Here is an 18,327-nt window from a genome sequence, read left to right as displayed (position 1 = left end):
GCAATGTTATAAAGAATATACAGTTTCCGAGTCCGTAAAACAGGAATAATATTTCCTATACTGTAAATATCATATCAGCATTAAGTTACATAAGGTTTACAAATGGTTTAACCAAGAGTTTGGCAAATGGTAGTCACCTGCACTTTGTAGTTATCTAAGTACCAGAACAAATCAGCCTTATTTTATCAGGCCTTCTAATTTTTTTGAAGACCATTTTCAAGTCTCCAGGTATTTTAAAGATTTCTTTAAAACTCCCTGGCTCTCCTCTTCTGGACATACATCTTATTAAACAGTAGAAAACATTTACATCCTTGTATGAGTAGAATACTGGAAATCACGGTTGAAGAATTTTTGAAATATTTTTATTTTTAAATAATAACAGATTCACGTGCAATCCTTAAGAAATGAGATCCTGTGTACCCTTTACTCAGTTTCCTCCCATTGTAACTTCACAACCTTGTAACTTCCTCCCATTGTAACTTACAACTTGGTTGTAACAATATCACAACCAAGTTACTGACACTGACATAGTCAAAATACAGAATATTTCCATCATCATCAGGATCCCGCATGCTGCCCTTTTATAGTCACATCCACATCCCACCTTAACCCCTGACCCACTAATCTGTTCATTTTTATTAACTTTGCCCTTTCTAAAATGTTAAATAAATAGAAACAGACAAAATGTAGCCTCTTGGGACTGGCTTTTTTCACTCAGCCAAATTCTCTGTTGTTGCCTATATCGGTAGTTCACTCCTTTTTATTCTTAAGCTATATTTTATGGTATGGATGTACCAAGGTGTATTTACTAGTTCCTTTGCCTTTTCACCTAAATTTTAGAATAAAATATACACCTACAAAGTATCTTACTGAGGTTTTAATAGAACTGCATTTAAACTTACATATCATTTTGGGGGAGAATTGACATAATTTCTATATTGAGTTGTCTAATCCATGAGTAAGTATGTGTCTCCATTTATTTGGGTGTTCTTTGATTCCCTTCATCAGCACTGTATAATTTTCACCATATTAGACCTGTACATATTTTGTTAGCTTTAGACGTATTTCATTTTTTAATACTTAATTTTTTAAGAGTAGTTTTAGATTCACAGCAAAATTGAGAGGAAGATACAGAAATATCCTATATACCCCCTACCCCCACACATGCATAGTCTCGCTCATTATCAACATCCACCATCAGCATGGTACATGTGTTACAGCCGATGAACCCACACTAACACATCATTATCAACCCAAGTCCACCGTCTGTACTAGGGTTCACTCTTGATATTACTGTACATTCTATAGATTTGAACAAATTTATAACGACATGTTTCCACCATTTTAGTATTGTACAGTTATTTTTACTGCACTAAAACTCCAGTGCTCCACCTACTCATCCCTCCCTTTCCTCAACCGCTAGCAACCAACCACTGATTTTTAACTCTCTCCATAGTTATGCCTTTTTCAGAAAGTCATATAGTTGGAATCATACAGTATGTAGCCTTTTCTGATTGGCTTCTGTCACTTAGTAATATGCATTTAAGGTTCCTCTATGTCTTTTCATGGCTTAATAGCTTAATACTAATGGTCCATTGTCTGGATATACCAGAGTTTATTTATCCATTTGTCTACTGAAGAACATTTTGGTTGCTTCGGAGTTTTGGCAATTACAAATAAAGCTGCTATAAACATGAAAGCACAGGTTTTCGTGTGGATGTAAGTTTTCAACTCCTTTGGGTAAATACTGAGGAGTTCAATTGCTGTACTGTATGGTAAGAGGACGTTTGGTTTTGTAAGAAACTGCCAAACTGTGTTCCAAAGTGGCTGGACATTCTCACCAACAACGAATGAGAGTTCCTGTTGCTCCACATTCTTGTCAGCATTTGGTGCTCTCAGTAGTTTGAACTGTTGCCATTTTATCTTTATCGGGTGTGTTGGTATCCCAATATTGTTTTAATGTGCATTGCCCCAAAGTGGTTCATTTTTTTTGAGTGATTAAAAATAGTATTTTGAATTTTAATGTCCATGTGCTCAATGCCAGTATATAAAAGTAAAGCATTTTAAAAATACCTTATCCTATAACTTTGCTGAATATATTTATTCATTTTAAGAGTTTTCTGTAGATTCCTTGAGATTTTTTATGTAGAAAATGAACAAATGGATTATCTACATAATCTGCAAACAGACACTTTTTGTGTGTTTTTTTCCTTTCCAAACTCTATACCTTCTGTTTCCTTTTCTTGATTTGTTTGCACTGCTAGATTTCCCAGCACTATGTGTTCAATAAGTGATAAAAGCAAACAACTTTGTCTTCTTCCTGATCTTCGGGGAAAAGTATCCAATGTTTTACCATTAAGTATAACGTTAGCTGTCAGTTTTTTTGTGGGTGCTCTTTAACATATTGCGGAAGTTCCAGTCTATTCTTACTTTTTTCTGAGAGTTTTAGTCATGAACAGGTGTTGAATTTTATCAAACATTTTTGCTGCACTGAGTGATATAATCATGTGATTTTTCTTCTTTAGCCTGTAACATGGTGAATCACAAGGACTGATTTTTGGATACTGAATCAGGTTTGTATACCTAAAATAATCCCATTAATCATGACATATAATTCTTTTACATATAGTTGGCTCTTCCTATCTGCAAATTCTGCAGATGTGAATACACAGGGCAGATTATAAAGGACTTCAGCAGCAGTGGATTTTGGTCTGAAGCAGAGTCCTGGGAACCAATCCTGCTTGAATACCAAGGAACAACTACATTGCTGAATTCTCCTCGTAAATATTTTGTTCAGTATTTCTGCAACCATATCTGTTAGGTATACTGGTTTTACAGTTTGTTTTTTTGGGGGTCCCACTTTGTCTGGTTTTGGTATCAAGATGATACATTGAAAAGTGTTCTCTCCTCTTATGTTTTCTGGAAAAGACTGTGTAGATTCATGTTGATTCTTCTTTAAATGTCTGGTACAATTCTACAGTGAAACGAACTGGGTCTGTAGATTTCATTTTCAGGAGTTTAAAATTATGAATTAAATCTCCTTAGTAGTTATAGGGCTATTCAAATGATCTATTTCATACTGGGTGAGTTGCAGTAATTTTTCCTTTTTGAGGATTGGTCCACTTCATCTAAGTTGTGAAATTTATGTGTGTAGACTAGCTAACTGCATTTCCTTTGGATGTCTGCAGGGTCTGTGGATAGCCCCTATTTTATTCCTGATATTGGTAATTTGTGTCTTTTCTCTTTTGGCATTTGTTGGTCTTACTAAAAGTTTGTCAATTTTATTCACTTTTCTATACATTCAGTCCTTTGATCATTTTCTCTATTAATTTTTCTAATAATTAACATAACCTTCAAAATTAGCCAGAACAGATTTTACCTCAACTTTTTAAAAAATATATTGCTTTTTCTTGATTTTAAGTTATCATAGAATGTGATATTATGAATGTGACAAGAAAAACATATCATAAAGCGTAATTTTATAATTTTTCACTTACCAAAGTAGAAGTACCTTTACATTCGTCTTCGTCACCATCTTTATCAAAATCCTCCAATTCTTCTTGTCTTGGCCTTTTGGCATTTTTAGGAGAGGAAAAATTTTCTTCCTTTCTTTTGGCCATCAGGTCTGAACAAATATTTATAGCAACAATGAAGTAAATCAACTTCCATAAATATTAAACTTAAAATAAATCTAACAAAGTTAATTAAACTTTAAGTACTATGTCCGTCTATTTTTACCTTAAAAATTAAAGTAAATTAGTCTTGCATGTTGCACTGAGGAAGAGAGACATGAGTCAAAAAATGCTAGACAAGGCAAGGAAACAGATTTTCTCTTAGAGCCTCTAAAACAGAACATAGCCCTACGGACATTTGGATTTTAGCCCAGTGAGACCTGTGTTGGACTTCTAATCCACAGAAGCATAAGATAGTAAATTTCTGTTGCTTTAACATCTGCATATTCTATACTAGTTGATTTTACTTCAGACGTATTCATAGCCAAGATTTTATCAGTAAAAGATTTTCTGAAATTGTGGTTTCTAGTTTTCTAAATCTATTCATAGAGATGGCATGGTGATTCCTGAAATTAATCCAAAGCAATCCCCAGTTTTTACAAGCTATAAAGTAATCAGATAAAACTTTTAATTTTTAAATTGTTTTCCCAAAGAATCATATTTTGAAGCACATGCCTAGCACGAGTGGTTTCCTTTAACTCTTCCCTAAAAAAAAGTCCAGGTTGATTGTCTATTTTTTGCCAATCATCTACAAAATTTAAACCTAGAAAATTAACATCTTTAAGTTACACATGATTTTGCTGAATATATGCATACTGAACCTCCAGTCAAAGCTGATAGTTTGTGATTAAAATTAAACTTTATGACCTCTTTGATTGCTGCTTTCATTTTTTTCTTTAGAATACATTTAAGACCTAAAATGATTAAGTATCTAATTGTTTGCTAAATGGAGAGAAAAATCTCTAACATAATCAAAAATTTCTAAGATATAAGAATATAAACAACAGTTCTAGGCTCAATGTACTTAAATCCCCCAAATATTAGACCATAGCAACCCTCTCTGTACCATGTATATAACTGGCTCCCCTACCCATGCAAGCAAAATCCAAGGGGGTAGCCTGGACTTCCACTCTAGCGAGGCTACAAGGTGGCATCTCAACACCCTAACGGGGGTAGAGTCAAAGAAGGCTAAGTAGACAAGTAGGGAGCCATGGTAATGGTGTCAGTGGGGGGCACCTAGAAAGCCTAGATTTCCACCCACACAGGAAGTAGCAGGGTGTTACTTACTCCTTCTCCTAGTTGGCTAGTGTCATAACGCAAAGTCAGGACTTTTGCCATTGCCCAGAGGCGAGAAGGCCACTCCCACTGCAGTATCACTGGAGACCACATGGGAAATTGAAACTGCAACCCCAGCCTAGCAGTCACTGTGGCTAAGGAAATAGCTCTGATTTAAGTTCTAGATCTGAGTCTCTGTGTCCACAGTCCAGTATGGATGGAAGCAGTTCTCAAAGGTTATAATCTCTTTTACAAAGGACCTCAAAGAGCTTTTGCTTATGTCTACCAATATTTATTATATTAGAACTTAAAACTAAACAACTTTTCTCTCTCTTTTTTTTTTTTTTTTTTTGAGATGGAGTCTCAGTCTGTCTCCCAGGCTAGAGTGCAGTGGCACGATTGCAGCTCAATGCAACCTCCGCCTCCTGGGTTTAAGTGATTCTCCTGCCTCAGCCTCCCACGTAGCTGGGATTAAGGTGAGCGCCACCACACCCAGCTAATTTTTTATTTTTAGTAGACACGGGGTTTTGCCATGTTCGCCAGGCTGATATCAAACTTCTGACCTCAAGTGATCTGCCCACCTCGGCCTCCCAAAGTGCTGGGATTGCAGGTGCGAGTCATCACGGCTGGCCAAAACTGAGCAACTTTTAAAACAAGGGACACACAGTATATATTCCATTAGTCAGAGCAATGACATCTCACAAGTCATGTAACCTCTGGAAAACTCCACTGTACACTCATAAGTGAATGAGAGTGAAAAGGGCAAATAACATCTTACTATTATCATTAAAAGTTTTGGCCTTGTAGATCCCTTGCAAGAGTCTCATGGATTCCTGGACCACATTTTGCAAAGTGCAGCTACAGGGGGATATTAAAAGCAAGTCCATGATACAGTGTCATAAATTATAAGGCACAGCTAGCAAGCAATAAAGTTAGAGCAGTACGGAAGAAACAGACCACAAAAGGACTTGTAGACTCCTCATATTTAAAGTGTGGTCCAAGGACCGGCAAGCAAGATCTACATCTCCTGGGAAGATATCCAATTATCGGATATCCAGAATCTCAGGCCCCACCCTAGAGCAAGTGAATCAGAATCTTCACTTTAACAAGACTTAAGGTGATTCACAAGCCCATTAGAGCTGAATTGTTATGTAAACCATAGAAAATAACTGGGACTTTATCCTATCCTGAAGGCAATGAAGAACTTTATATATTATGAAGTCAAATATCATTTAAAGGGTATATTACTTACCATCCAAAGGATATTTAACCTAAACAAATGTCTTCTAAGACAATATTACCATTACAATTACATCTATGTAATATTCAGCTTCATTTTTACAATTTAATATTTTGAAACTTATAAAAATCAAAAATTCAAAATCAAACATATTTTTCAAAATAATAAGAATCAACATAGATCAGTTTCAGTTTATTATTAATTTAAATTCCCTGAGATACTACCAGGTCATTATTTTTCCAACACTTTCTTCTCTGCTAACCACCCTCTATTCCCTTCTCAGTTACTGAGCAGTAATTTATTTATTACAGAAGAGCAAAGAGAAAGCATTACTTTTTGGTGTCTCCAACATTTAATGTCCTTTTAGAAACTGTTTTTATTAATGCCTAACATTATGCAGTTAGCAGGCACTCAGACATTAGCTAACAGATAATGCACTAGGGAAAATGTGATGTGCTTCTCACAAGGAACATGAGATTCTATACAGAAGACAGTACACCCAAACACTACATGATGACGATGTTTTTTTTATTTGCTGAGCATGACCTGGGATTTGCAGTTTGCTATTAGGTTGCCAGGGTAACTTGCATCTAACAGACACTGAAGGATCCTACCTTTTAAAAGAGGACTCACTTTGTAATTTAATGATGATGGATTTTCAAACACATATTTGAATGTCTAGAGCATCAGATACAGATTAAAACAGTAAAATTGTTTCCAAAAGGCTAAAGAGACATATTTACAGATGCAAAGACAAATATTTTAATTTTGCTGGAATAAAAAAAGGAGAAAAAAGGCTCCTCTGGGATTTTCAATTTATCTATAAAGCTCGTCATAGTTTTTAATATTTCGTTACTTATTTGTAATTAAAAAAAAAAAACAGAATTAAAGAACACCTCATTTCTTCCTTACAAGAAGAAGCAGGGACAATGAAGACCATCAATAAAATAAGTTCAAGAAAAAAAATTAATGGCCGGGCGCAGTGGCTCACACCTGTAATCCCAATACTTTGGGAGGCTAAGGCAAACGGATCACGAGGTCAGGAGTTCGAGACCAGACTGGTCAATATGGTGAAATCCCGTCTCTACTCAAAATACAAAAATTAGGCCATGGCACGCGCCTGTAGTCCCAGCTATTTGGGAGGCTGAGGCAGAAGAATGGCTTGAACCCTGGGAGGCAGAGGTTGCAGTGAGCCAAGACTGCGCCACTGCACTCCAGCCTGGGCGACAGAGCAAGACTTCATCTCAAAAAAAAAAAAAAAAGAAAAGAAAAATTAATAACCAAGAGTTCATTATAGCATGTAGATGTATAGGAAATTTGATAGAGATCATGCATTTTAACAGAATTCTAAATTTTATTAAGTATGTAATAATTCATATTTCCCATTAATACTAAATTAGGAACTAAGAGTAGTGACACACGTAACAAAACTAGAATTTAATAAAAAACAGTGTTATCATTTTTTTAAAAAGGCAAATTACTACTACTTCTGAATCTGCCCTGGATTGTGTTTACCACATCCTCAATTCTACTCTGCCTACCACAACAGACATTTATTCTACAGTAAACAACTTCATTTTGAATGTGCTTAATTAAGTACACTGCTTGGAATATATCATGAAATTACATGAGATTAACTGGATAATAAATAGTATAAATACTTATGTGAAAAAATTTGTTAAGTCCATCCATCTAAAATGTTAGGATCAGCAAAATTGGGAAGTATAAAGCACAGCATTTCAGTTAATAAAATCTGAACACTGAGATTTCTGTACTGAAAACATCCTGTGGCTCAATATAGAAGATAGATGAAACAGAACGTAAGAATAGCAGCAGAAGAGATGAGATGCTAAACAAAAGCAGTGGTAATATCAGGGACAAAGGGAAGAGATAAAACAAGAAATTTAAAAGACTGAATAAGCAGAATTGGTGAGTACAAATGAGTGAGTAGAATTAACATTTGTTGAATAACCACAAACTTAGCTTTTGAGAAGAACACTTCCTATTTTCTTTGATCCCCAACATCTTTATGAGATAAATATTGCCCTTATTTTTACAAAAGGAGAGACTGAGTCACAAGTAAACGACTTGAATTTGTAGCTACAACTTAGTTCTAACATACAAAGGCTTCTATAGCTCTAACATAGCAGGGCTCAGATCCAAATCCAGGTTTGTCAAAACCCAGTTAAACCTCTTTAATGCCCAGGTTCCTACTGGCATAAACTGAAATTTGACAGTTAATTACTCACAGACAGTGAAATTGGCTATTAATCTGTCCTTCATCTTGTCTATCCTTCATTAAACTTAAAAAAAGACTATTATTGGCTGGGCGCGGTGACTCACGCCTGTAATCTCAGTACTTTGGGAGGCCGAGGCAGGCAGATCACCTGAGGTCAGGAGTTCAAGACCAGCCAGGCCAACATGGTGAAACCCCATCTCTACTAAAAACACACAAAAAAATTAGCTGGGCTTGGTGGTGCACGCCTGTAATCCCAGCTACTCAGGATATTGAGGCAGGAGAATCACTTGAACCTGGGAGGCAGAGGTTGCAGTGAGCCGAAATCATGTCACTGCCCTCCAGCTTGGGCGACAAGAGTGAACAGCTGTCTCCAAAAAAAAAAAAAAAAAAAAAAAAAAAAATTATCTATTGTTACTATTAAAGTCAATCAAAACATTGGGTGTGTTTTATAAAATTTCATTTTGTGTTTCATCTTCACACTTAATACTAAATGCCATTATAAGTTGATGGAACAGTTTTGGCAAGAAGGGAGAATGAAATATTTATTTTATTTGAAAACACTGAGTTTGGGCTGGGCTCAGTGGCTCATGCCTGTAATCCCACCATTTTGGGAGGCCGAGATGGGTGGATCACTTGAGGTAAGGAGCTCAGGACTAGCCTGCCCAATGTGGTGAAACCCCATCTCTACTAAAAATACAAAATTAGCCAGGTGTGGTGGTGCATGCCTGTAATCCCAGCTACTGGGCAGGCTGAGGCAGGATTGCACCACTGCACTCCAACCTGGGCGACAAGAGTGAAACTCTGTCTCAAAAAAAAAAAAGAAAGAAAACACTGAGTTTGAAGTGCTCCTAAGGTATTTGAGATAGAGAGGCCAGTCAGTAGTAAAGTATACTCTGCAATAGAGAAGGATTTGTGGGTGGAGCTGAGAAAGCTACTGGAAGTAGTTTGAATTTGGTGACGAAGAAAAGCATGCTCAAGAGAGAAAAGATGTAACTTATTTAAATAGTGAATCAAAAATGCCAACATTAACCTAAGCAACTACACTTGACCCTCAGTCACCTGGACTTATGGTTGTGTATAAAGAACTGTGGCATTTTAATTGTGTCTTAAATATAAAGCAAGCTATCATGGTAAAATTTTGAGTTACTTACTAATTCCTAAAAGTAAGCCAAGTACAGTTTTAATTATCTTTCCTAACTTAGGTCTAAAAAGGACAGTCAAGATTTAGGTAGGTTTTACATAAAATTCTACAGATTCAGTAAAATACACTCAGTAAAATAAGCCTTTGGGGAATAAAACTTGTTATTCACTGCAATACCTTTAACATGACCTTTGTACTTTTTGCCAGGCTCAATACTAAGTGCTTTATACAGATTGTAGACAGATGTCGATAAATAACTACATAACTTTCTCTTCCTCTCTGTCTCCACATACTTAAGAATCCTGTCAGCTAGGTCCAGTCAATCCCTAAGAACTGGTTCCAAAATGACAGCCCCTCTCTCTCACTCAGATACCAAAATCCACAGATGCTCAAGTCCCTTATATGAAATGGTGTCATATTTGCGTATAACCTCCCCACATACTTAAAAATTATCTCTAGATTACTTATATAATCTAATACAATGTAAATGCTATGTGAATAGTTGTTATACTGTACTGTTTAGGGAATAATGACAAGAACAAAAAAGTCTGTGCAACCATCCACTTTTTTTCCTCTGAAATATTTTCAGTCCCTTGACTGAGTTCACGGATACAGAGGATGCACTGATAACTGTATTATTTCTTCCAACTTACATAAGAAGAACTGAAACTTACAAGAGGTGGTACCAATCTGCTCAGAGTCACACAATTCTGGCTCTTTGTGATATAAATACACTTTTTTAGGCAATATACTAGTGGTCTCCAAACGTTTTGTACTTGCACCCATTAAGCAAAAGAAATTTGAAATACACATTCCAACATAAAATTAATACCCTATGTTCCCCATAGAAATCAAACGAAATAAAGTAAATCTAAATAGAAGTTCTCATGCTCCCTCTCTACCCACACACCCATGGACCAAACTGCATGCCACTGTATATACTATCGTACATGTTAAAAGTTCACACAGCAACCATATAAAAGTCAGGAAATTTGGGTTTTTATTTTTTCCTTTGCATATATATTACTGAGAAGTTTGCCTTTAAAACACTGGCTTTTAATCTCCTACTCTGAAATATGCAGAGTAATAAGTGCTCACAAAACTTCTGTCTTGAGGGCTTAAACACCAAATGATTGCTCTAAGAATTTTCACAGTATTACCTCAAGCCCTATTGGTTCTACAACCCTTTCTCTACCCTAGAGTCCCGTTTTCCGCAATTCCCAATTGGGATTCTTCTCCGGTTCATTTCCGTAAGAAATGAGGGCAGAGAAATGCCATCAATAAACCTTTGAATACATGTTAATTTTTCTAGATAATACAATTTGCATTTTCGTAAAACTGGGCTTTAATGACAAATTCGATTTCAGTGATCTTTGCATACACCCTTCAGTGATCTTTGCATAACACCAGTTGCCGTCTGCGAGGTATCATCAGACTCATGCTAAGAGCCACTCCCGACCCCAGCTTTCTCCAGACCTCTCCCCACTTTATAGTTATTCGCCACAGCCCGGGGGAATCTGGGGACCGCCGCCTGGGAGAGAACGGCCCCGAGCCGACGCCAGATTTCCCGCGGCTCAGGAGACCGGTGCCGCCTCGGAGAGCGCGCGAAGGTGCCGCCCGCCGCCCGACCCGCCCGAGGAACGGACATCCCCCGCCCAGGCCCGCAAGGACGACCATGAACACCGCCGCAGCTCAGCTGACCCTGCCTCTCCCAGGTGGCTGCGGGTCGCCAACCAAAGGGGCAGCGGGCGGAGGATGAACCCCAGAGCAAGGGAAAGCGACAGCGCGCGCCTTCACCCTACCGCCAACAATTCGAAGTCTCCCAAAGGAACCTGATCGGCGGGGCTGCGGTGGTACGACCGGCCGCTAAGGCCACCCTGCGGGTGTCTCGACCTCGGCTGACCGCCGCCGGCCCGCTGGGAACCGCGCGCCTGCAACAGGATAAGGTAGGATCTCGGGCGCCCCGGCGCCCACCGCGGGACTAACCGCGCTTGCGCCCCGCCCTCCCTCCCTTCGGGACTCCGCCCGCGCCTGCGCAGTTCCGGGGTTTCGCGCAGCCGGAGTCTGAGAGGCCGGAAGTGCCCCTTGGCGGGCGGGGGAAGCTGGTAGGCATCCGCTGCTCCGCAGTTACCGGACGCGGGGGAGGCGAGTGATTTGCCTAACTAAAAGGGAAAGATAACTGAGCGACCCCCTGCAACGGGTCTACGCATGCGTCCGCTGGGCCGGTTGGGCCGGCAAGGGAAAGCCGAGTGGGCCCCATTGGGGGAAAGGGGTCAGTCACTTCCCGGAAGAGGCGGGGCCGCGCGGGCCAGGCGCCGGATTCGAAAAGCTTCCTGGTGTTCCCGGGCCCGGCGGCTGAACCCGGGGCGCTAGTCTTTGCTTGGGTAAAGAAAGAGGACTTTTCTTTTTTTTTCTTTTGAGAAAATTCAGGAATTTGGAGGCACAATAGTTAGGATTCAGGCCAAACTGGTAAATGACGAAGGGGCTTCTTCCAGAGCCAAGGAGGAAGGGTTGTCCGGGTAAGTCCGGCGGGACGGGAAGAGACTGCGCCGCTCGGGCCCTCCCGCTGGTTCCTTTGACCATCAGGGTTAGGGGTAAGCTCTTTGTTCGCTGCTCCTCCGAAAACGCCTTCAATGACTCCCTTTGAATAAAGTAGGAAGTCCGAACCGAGCTGCCAGGCCGCGACCTGGCCGCTGTTTTCCACTCTCGCGGGCCCTGCGGGTTACCCCGCCCCGGGAAAGCTGCTCGTTACCCGGCCGCTCGCGCTTAGCCGAAGCTGCTGGGTCCCGTTGTGCGTCCCCCGGGCATGCGATGGGGATAATTCCCACGCCTCGCTCAAAGCCGACCCGGCGAGCCCTCCCTGGTCCCCATAGGCACAGTTGAGTGTTCCCTTTTCCGTGTTAACCTTGCATTTTGGATATAGTTCTGTTATAGTAATTACCTTAAGGGATTGTAGTTGTTTTTTTACGATCGTTCCTTCCCCCCCCCACGGTAAACTAAAGTGTAAGCTCCCTAAATAAACGTCAGAATTAATGAAGTCTTACTTCCTTGGCTTAGGTTTCAGCGCCCTTCTCAACCCCACGCTACCCCTTCAGTCTTTACGCAACCCTTCCCATGAATATACCGACCTAGCAAGTAACCTACGTTTCATACTCCAAAATGTTCTCTTCTGTGTGGGGAAAATAATGCATTGACTGCCACCTCACCCCACCTCCAAATAAATTGATGTTAAAATTCTGGCCTCCAGTAATGGAATTCTTTCCATCAAAGTCACTTTTTATTTCTAAAAGTAATCACATATATATTATATTCCTACTGTGGCCCTTGCCATGGATCTACGAAAAATATGACATAGTCAAAATAGACCAAAGCATCTGGCCTTGTTGTAACCAATGGGAAACACAGTTGGGAGGTCCCTACTTGCATGTCACTTGCTTCAGGTACCGTTCCTTGACTCCTAAGTGGGGGACCTTTTTTCCTAAATACAACTATAGCTTGCTTTCTTACCTCTTACGCCCTTTTTATCTGCAGTCTCGCCTACCCTACTAAGGTCTTTAAATGCAGAGCTGGATCTTCTTCCATTATTTTATCTCCAGCACCTATAAAGCATTCCTGTTAAATAGTAGACATTTAATAAGTATTTATTGATAAGCGTGAATTATGCCTCAGTGTTTAGGCTAAATTCATATGAAAATAAAATTGAAAAAATAATTTTAAAGAACAGCATTAGTTACTGAGATTATGTGGTAAATCCCTTAAAATATAATCTTGCATTGAAATAGTTTTCACCATTTACCAATCTTTATATGAATATATACTCATCTAAATGGAAATTGGGAAATGTAAGCATTTTCTGCTTTTCCAAAGTAAATTTTCTAATGTTTTTCCTAAAGCTGAACTAAATTGGAAAACCTTGCTTTAATAAAGTGTGTATTTTTGCATCATTTAAGCCCCTGACCTCTTTATGTTCTTTAAATTTGATTCATTAGTGAAATTAACAAGGTTCTGTGTTTTTCTCACCTCATTCAGTTTTATAATTAACCAATAAAAGCTTATTAGCTTTTAAGGAAGTTTTAGGAACTTAAATTGATTTATGGGCACCATATGGTTACATCAAAGGACTTGTTTTTGTTTTAACTGGAAGTGGATTCTTAAGTCCTTTAAGATGGACATTTATGTTCTTTCTATTATACCAAGCAATACTTTCTGAAATAGAGTGATTTTTTTTTTATTCCATGCTACCAGTTGGTCATGAGATTCAAATATTAGATACTAGATTACAGATATTAGAATCTTGTAATTCATCTGGTTTAATACCTGTCATTTTGTAGAAAGATTGAATGTCTTCCCAAGGTCATACAGCTAATCAGTGGTATATTCAAACCCCAAATCCTAGGCTTTCTATCTGAAGTCCATTGCTTATAAAGTTGTTAGCTATGTGTTCTGACTTTGTTGATTCAAATAAGTAAGCTAAATAAATTGAAGCCATTAATAGATTTATAAAGTTATTTGCTATATTGTTCTTACGTCATTGGTTCATGTAAGTAGGTTTGTGTGACAGCTAATTCTTAAAAACTTATGAAGATGTTAGACTTCTTTTGATATATAATATATATGTTGATTGTATGAACAGATTGACATCAATATAATTATTCATTATAAAAGATTTGAGTGGGAACTCACCAAATCCCACACCAAAAAAATTTAAAATTTTACCATAGTAAAAAAAATAAAAAGCAAGATGAAATTATACATAGTTCTTCGTGTGGTATTTTTAATTTTTATTTATTTATTTTTACAGAAATGGGGTCTTACCATTTTGCCAGGCTGTTCTCAAACTCCTGGCCTTAGGTGATCCGCCTGCCTCGGCCTCCCAAAGTGCCAGGATTATAGGCATGAGCTACCATGCCCAGCCGGTGTAGTATTTTTAAATTTTACTTAATACTGAGCCATTTTCAAATAACCTCATCACGTTATGACCTCATGCAAGAACCATCTGTTCTTTCAGTGTAGTTGTACTTTAATATCTTAGAAGCTATTGCATTCTGTCCTGTTTTGGAATGTTTTATGCTTTTACAGTCTTAACCATTGCTTCTTAATATCACTTCCGAGGAATAGCTGGTGCAAACAACATGTGATAAGAAATGGAAAACAATTGATGATGGAAACAGAGATTTGGGGTTAATTGCATTCTTAAAATATTATGATGTTCTTTCTAATAAAATGTACATTTCACATAATTTTCCACTTTCAGAAGTAACCATGGTTAATCATTCTTTAAACTAGGTTCGTTTCCAACAAAAGAAATGAAATAATAACTAAATTCTAACCATAGTAATCATGTAATATTAAAGATATTATTTATGGGATTAGTTGAAAGCCCTCTTTATCTTGCTTAGGGGTTTCCAATAATCAAATCAGTGCTGGACTTTTTTTTTTTTTTAAGGCATGGCTGCCCCCCCGTTAATAATATATTTAATTAAAAGCTTTACAAAATGATCCTAATATACTTGAAATACTTAGAGGGCTGCAGTTTATAAAATCAAGAGTCTACCTGGTTGCTGATTCATTTTTTTTTTACCATAACCCTCAGAAAGAATACAATTGACATCACAGTCCTATATATAAATATGTGTTTATGTGTGCCATCGTAAACATCACTGCACTAGGTGGCAATCTTCACTACTATTCATTTGTATATGTGTAGTCAACCAACGAAAGGAAACATTAGAAACAGGGTAGGAATGTTGAAACTTAGAACTGGAAGTTGCCAGAGAAAATACGTGCCCTGGCCAACTCCACAGGACTGGTTCTAGGCAATCTGAAGGAAACCAGAAAATGTGAATCTCTCTTCCCTCAAAAAGCTATACTGAAGTAGTATTTAATATTCAAGTACTTGTAAATTTGCAGAACAGTACTTTTTAATTTGACCCATGAATTCTGTTTAAATTTGTCACTTAATATTTAGCCAAGAAGCAAACCATCTAAAAAGATTTCTAATTTATTTCTCCAACTCCTAATAAATAGGGTGACATATTTTTTAACTTTTTTCTAATTTGAAAAGTGTACAGGTATGTGGTATTTTAAAAATGAAACAACACAAAGGGATATGTTTTGAAAAGTGGTTCTTGCCATCCCTGAACTATAATCATCCCTAACATATTCATACCTGTTTTCATTTTAAAACTTGCATCCGTTTTTTTATCAGTACCTGTATTTCTATCCTACTGATTTATTTGCGATATCATCTAATTTAGTTTCAATATTGCATAATTTACTTAATTAGTCCTCCATGGAGACCTGGCTCTTCTCAGTGTCTTACTATTGTAAACAATGTTACAGTAAATATTGTTGTATATAAATCCATACACACCACATAACATATCTTAAATTCCTGGAAGAGATATTGCTAAACCAGAAGATAACCTGCATTTAGAATTTTGACTGCTAGGGTCAGGGTCACATTTAAATGAAATTAGAACAAAGGAATTGCCTAATTTTCTTTGATAGCAATCTATTCCAGTATGCACCATGAGTCACAAAGGAAAGCAAAACTGTCAAGAACTTTCTTCTCGGACTTTTGGTTTAATGTGTTCTGATGGGTTAATAATTTGCCTCATTTCTCTTCATAATAATGACCTTAAGAATATATGTACCCCACTCTTTCCAGAATTAACCACAACTTTTCACAGTAACTGAATCAATGCCACAATGGTACATTCAACCAGTGGGGCTTCAGGATGTGAAATAGACAATATTAGTTCTGGGTCACTGTTACTACCAAATACTTTCTTGACCCTTTAAGTCTGTATATTTTTATCTGTAAAGTGACATCCATAGATGTCACTGTACACTTCATAGAAATGAGTACACAGAATAATACTCATGGCAGAGCTGGGTGCGGTGGCTCATGCCTATAGTCCCAGCACTTTGGGAGGCTGAGGCAGGCAGATCACTTGAACCTGGGAGGCAGAGGTTGCAGTGAGCCGATATCTCGCCTCTGCACTCCAGCCAGGGTGACAGAGCAAGACCCTGTCTCAAAAAAAAAAAAGGAATAATACTTATGGCACCACTGGCCACACTGTAAAATTCAGGTTCAGAAAAACAGGATAAGTCACAGACAGCAACCCTTCCAGCATTTATTTTCTTTGCATCCATATGCAATTTGAGAAAATTTACTTTTAGAAAGAACTCTGTTAAAGGTACAGACAATACAGTACTTTTTATTCAGAAGGTTTCTGCATAAAGGTGATAGTCTTTTGACTTAATATATTCTTGTCTCCTACGTTGTGTTTTTGGAATGAATTAAGATTATGATTTAGAGGATAATAATCGTGTCGTCAGATTGAATTTTCATTGCACATGCTACATAATGTCAATTATTATAACCAAATAATAACAAAGGGAAAGAAAACCAAATATGGATATAATAAGGAAAAGCTGGCCTATAGAAAATACCAAACCAGGTAACAGTAGCAAAGTTTAAGCCAATTTTGTTTTTAAAATGTCATGTACGTGGAAAAACATTTAACTTTAGTTTTCTTTGGGTGGTGGTTAAAAGTTATAAGTGATTAAAAGTTGTTTTCTTTTTCTACAATGAACATGATGTGACCTTGCAATTTAAAAAGCCAACGCCCTTTTTAGAAAGGTATGTCTATCAGTATTCCTCCAACTTCATTTTCTCTCGTTTCTTCCTCCCTCACTTTTCTAAGTTTTCCTTCATTAACCTCATTTTTCTTTAGCTTGTTTGCATGCTTCCTTGCTTTTGTTTTTTTGTTTTTCCTGGGTATGATAGAGAATTAGTCCCACTCTCCAAGTATGTAAATCAAGGAGTGAATTTTCAAGTAGACAAAAATGATTTACAGCATCCCTGCGTTCTCGACCCATCTCTGCATTTGTTAGCTCTTGTTTTTAGCTGGGAAAAAGCCAGTTACCACCATTTTAACATTTCAGGTATTCTTGATTCATTTTGAAAAGCTAACTGATTAAAGAAATAAGGATAATCCTCCATGAATTATCCTGAACTGACTTATAATATATTGTTTGAATCCCTGTTATGAGCTTCTGTTTCTTTAACAATATTTTGTAAAGTGTGTTTCACATAACAGCAGATAATCACCAGAATGGGAGTGAATGACTTGTGGCAAATTTTGGAGCCTGTTAAGCAACACATTCCCTTGCGTAATCTTGGTGGGAAAACCATTGCAGTTGATCTGAGTCTCTGGGTGTGTGAGGCACAGACAGTCAAAAAAATGATGGGCAGCGTCGTGAAGCCCCACCTCAGGTATAGTGAAAGTTCTTAGAGTATCAATGTATGATGTATAAATAGTTTTGGTGTCTTGATTTTGTTTTACCTTTTTTTTCTTTTGTTGTTGTTATTCTTTTACATTTTGAGGTTTCAAGATCTGTTTAACATGTCTATATTCACCATCTTTATATTAAGGACTCAGATTTGTACCTCATACCCTTTGAGCTCCAGACTCACATATCTATCTCCTACTTAACGTATCCGCTAGGATGCTTCAGATACTAAAAGCCAGAGATTTGGGAGACATTTTCTCCCTATTCTACTTCTCTCTACATCAGTAAGTCTTACTAGTTCTACCTCCAAAATATACTTTGTGTTCACAAACTTATCTCAGTGGCCAGAGGCACCCAACCACCTTAGTCTATGCCGACCTCATCTCTCATCTGTACTCCTGAAGTGCCATCTTCACTAGTTTCTTGCTCTTGGCCACCCCTACCTCAAACCATTTTCCACATAGCAATTAGAATAATCATAAATCTTTGTTGCTTAAAAATATTCAGTGGTTTGGCTGGGCGCAGTGGCTCACGCCTGTAATCCCAGCACTTTGGGAAGCCGAGGTGGGTGGATCACAAGGTCAGGAGTTTGAGACCAGCCTGGCCAAGTTGGAGAAAC

At 37.9% G+C, this 18,327-nt stretch overlaps 2 protein-coding genes across 19 annotated transcripts in view; one reads left to right on the top strand and one right to left on the bottom strand.

Annotated features, from left to right (window-relative positions):
* The window catches only part of SMC6 (structural maintenance of chromosomes 6), an 88,606-nt gene extending 77,212 nt beyond the window's left edge, over positions 1–11,394 (bottom strand). For 4 of the 9 annotated variants that reach the window (XR_006691787.3, XM_005576496.5, XM_015433966.4 and 1 more), the window contains exons 1-2: positions 11,210–11,394; positions 3,498–3,625 (exon numbers count right to left, since the gene is read on the bottom strand). Coding sequence is in view for 8 of the 9 variants with exons in the window: in XM_005576496.5 (XP_005576553.3) it covers positions 3,498–3,620 (123 nt within the window). In the remaining variant the exon portion in view is untranslated. The other 5 variants (XM_065527374.2, XM_074012288.1, XM_015433965.4 and 2 more) reach the window with 3 other exon arrangements.
* A 56-nt stretch (positions 11,395–11,450) lies between these two features.
* Positions 11,451–18,327, top strand: part of GEN1 (GEN1 Holliday junction 5' flap endonuclease) — a 32,536-nt gene continuing 25,659 nt past the window's right edge. For 2 of the 10 annotated variants that reach the window (XM_065527382.2, XM_065527376.2), the window contains exons 1-3: positions 11,891–11,926; positions 17,036–17,055; positions 17,516–17,691. In XM_065527382.2, the coding sequence (XP_065383454.2) occupies positions 17,531–17,691 (161 nt within the window). In that variant the 5' untranslated portion in view covers positions 11,891–11,926; positions 17,036–17,055; positions 17,516–17,530. Of the gene's footprint in view, positions 12,002–17,035; positions 17,056–17,498; positions 17,692–18,327 lie in introns of all 10 variants that reach the window. The other 8 variants (XM_065527377.2, XM_005576501.5, XM_005576499.5 and 5 more) reach the window with 8 other exon arrangements.

Source organism: Macaca fascicularis, chromosome 13 (genome assembly GCF_037993035.2).
Source record: "Macaca fascicularis isolate 582-1 chromosome 13, T2T-MFA8v1.1".
Taxonomy (NCBI): Eukaryota; Metazoa; Chordata; class Mammalia; order Primates; family Cercopithecidae; genus Macaca; species Macaca fascicularis.
Note: the sequence above shows the minus strand (reverse complement) of the source record. Positions and strands in the feature narration are given on the sequence as shown.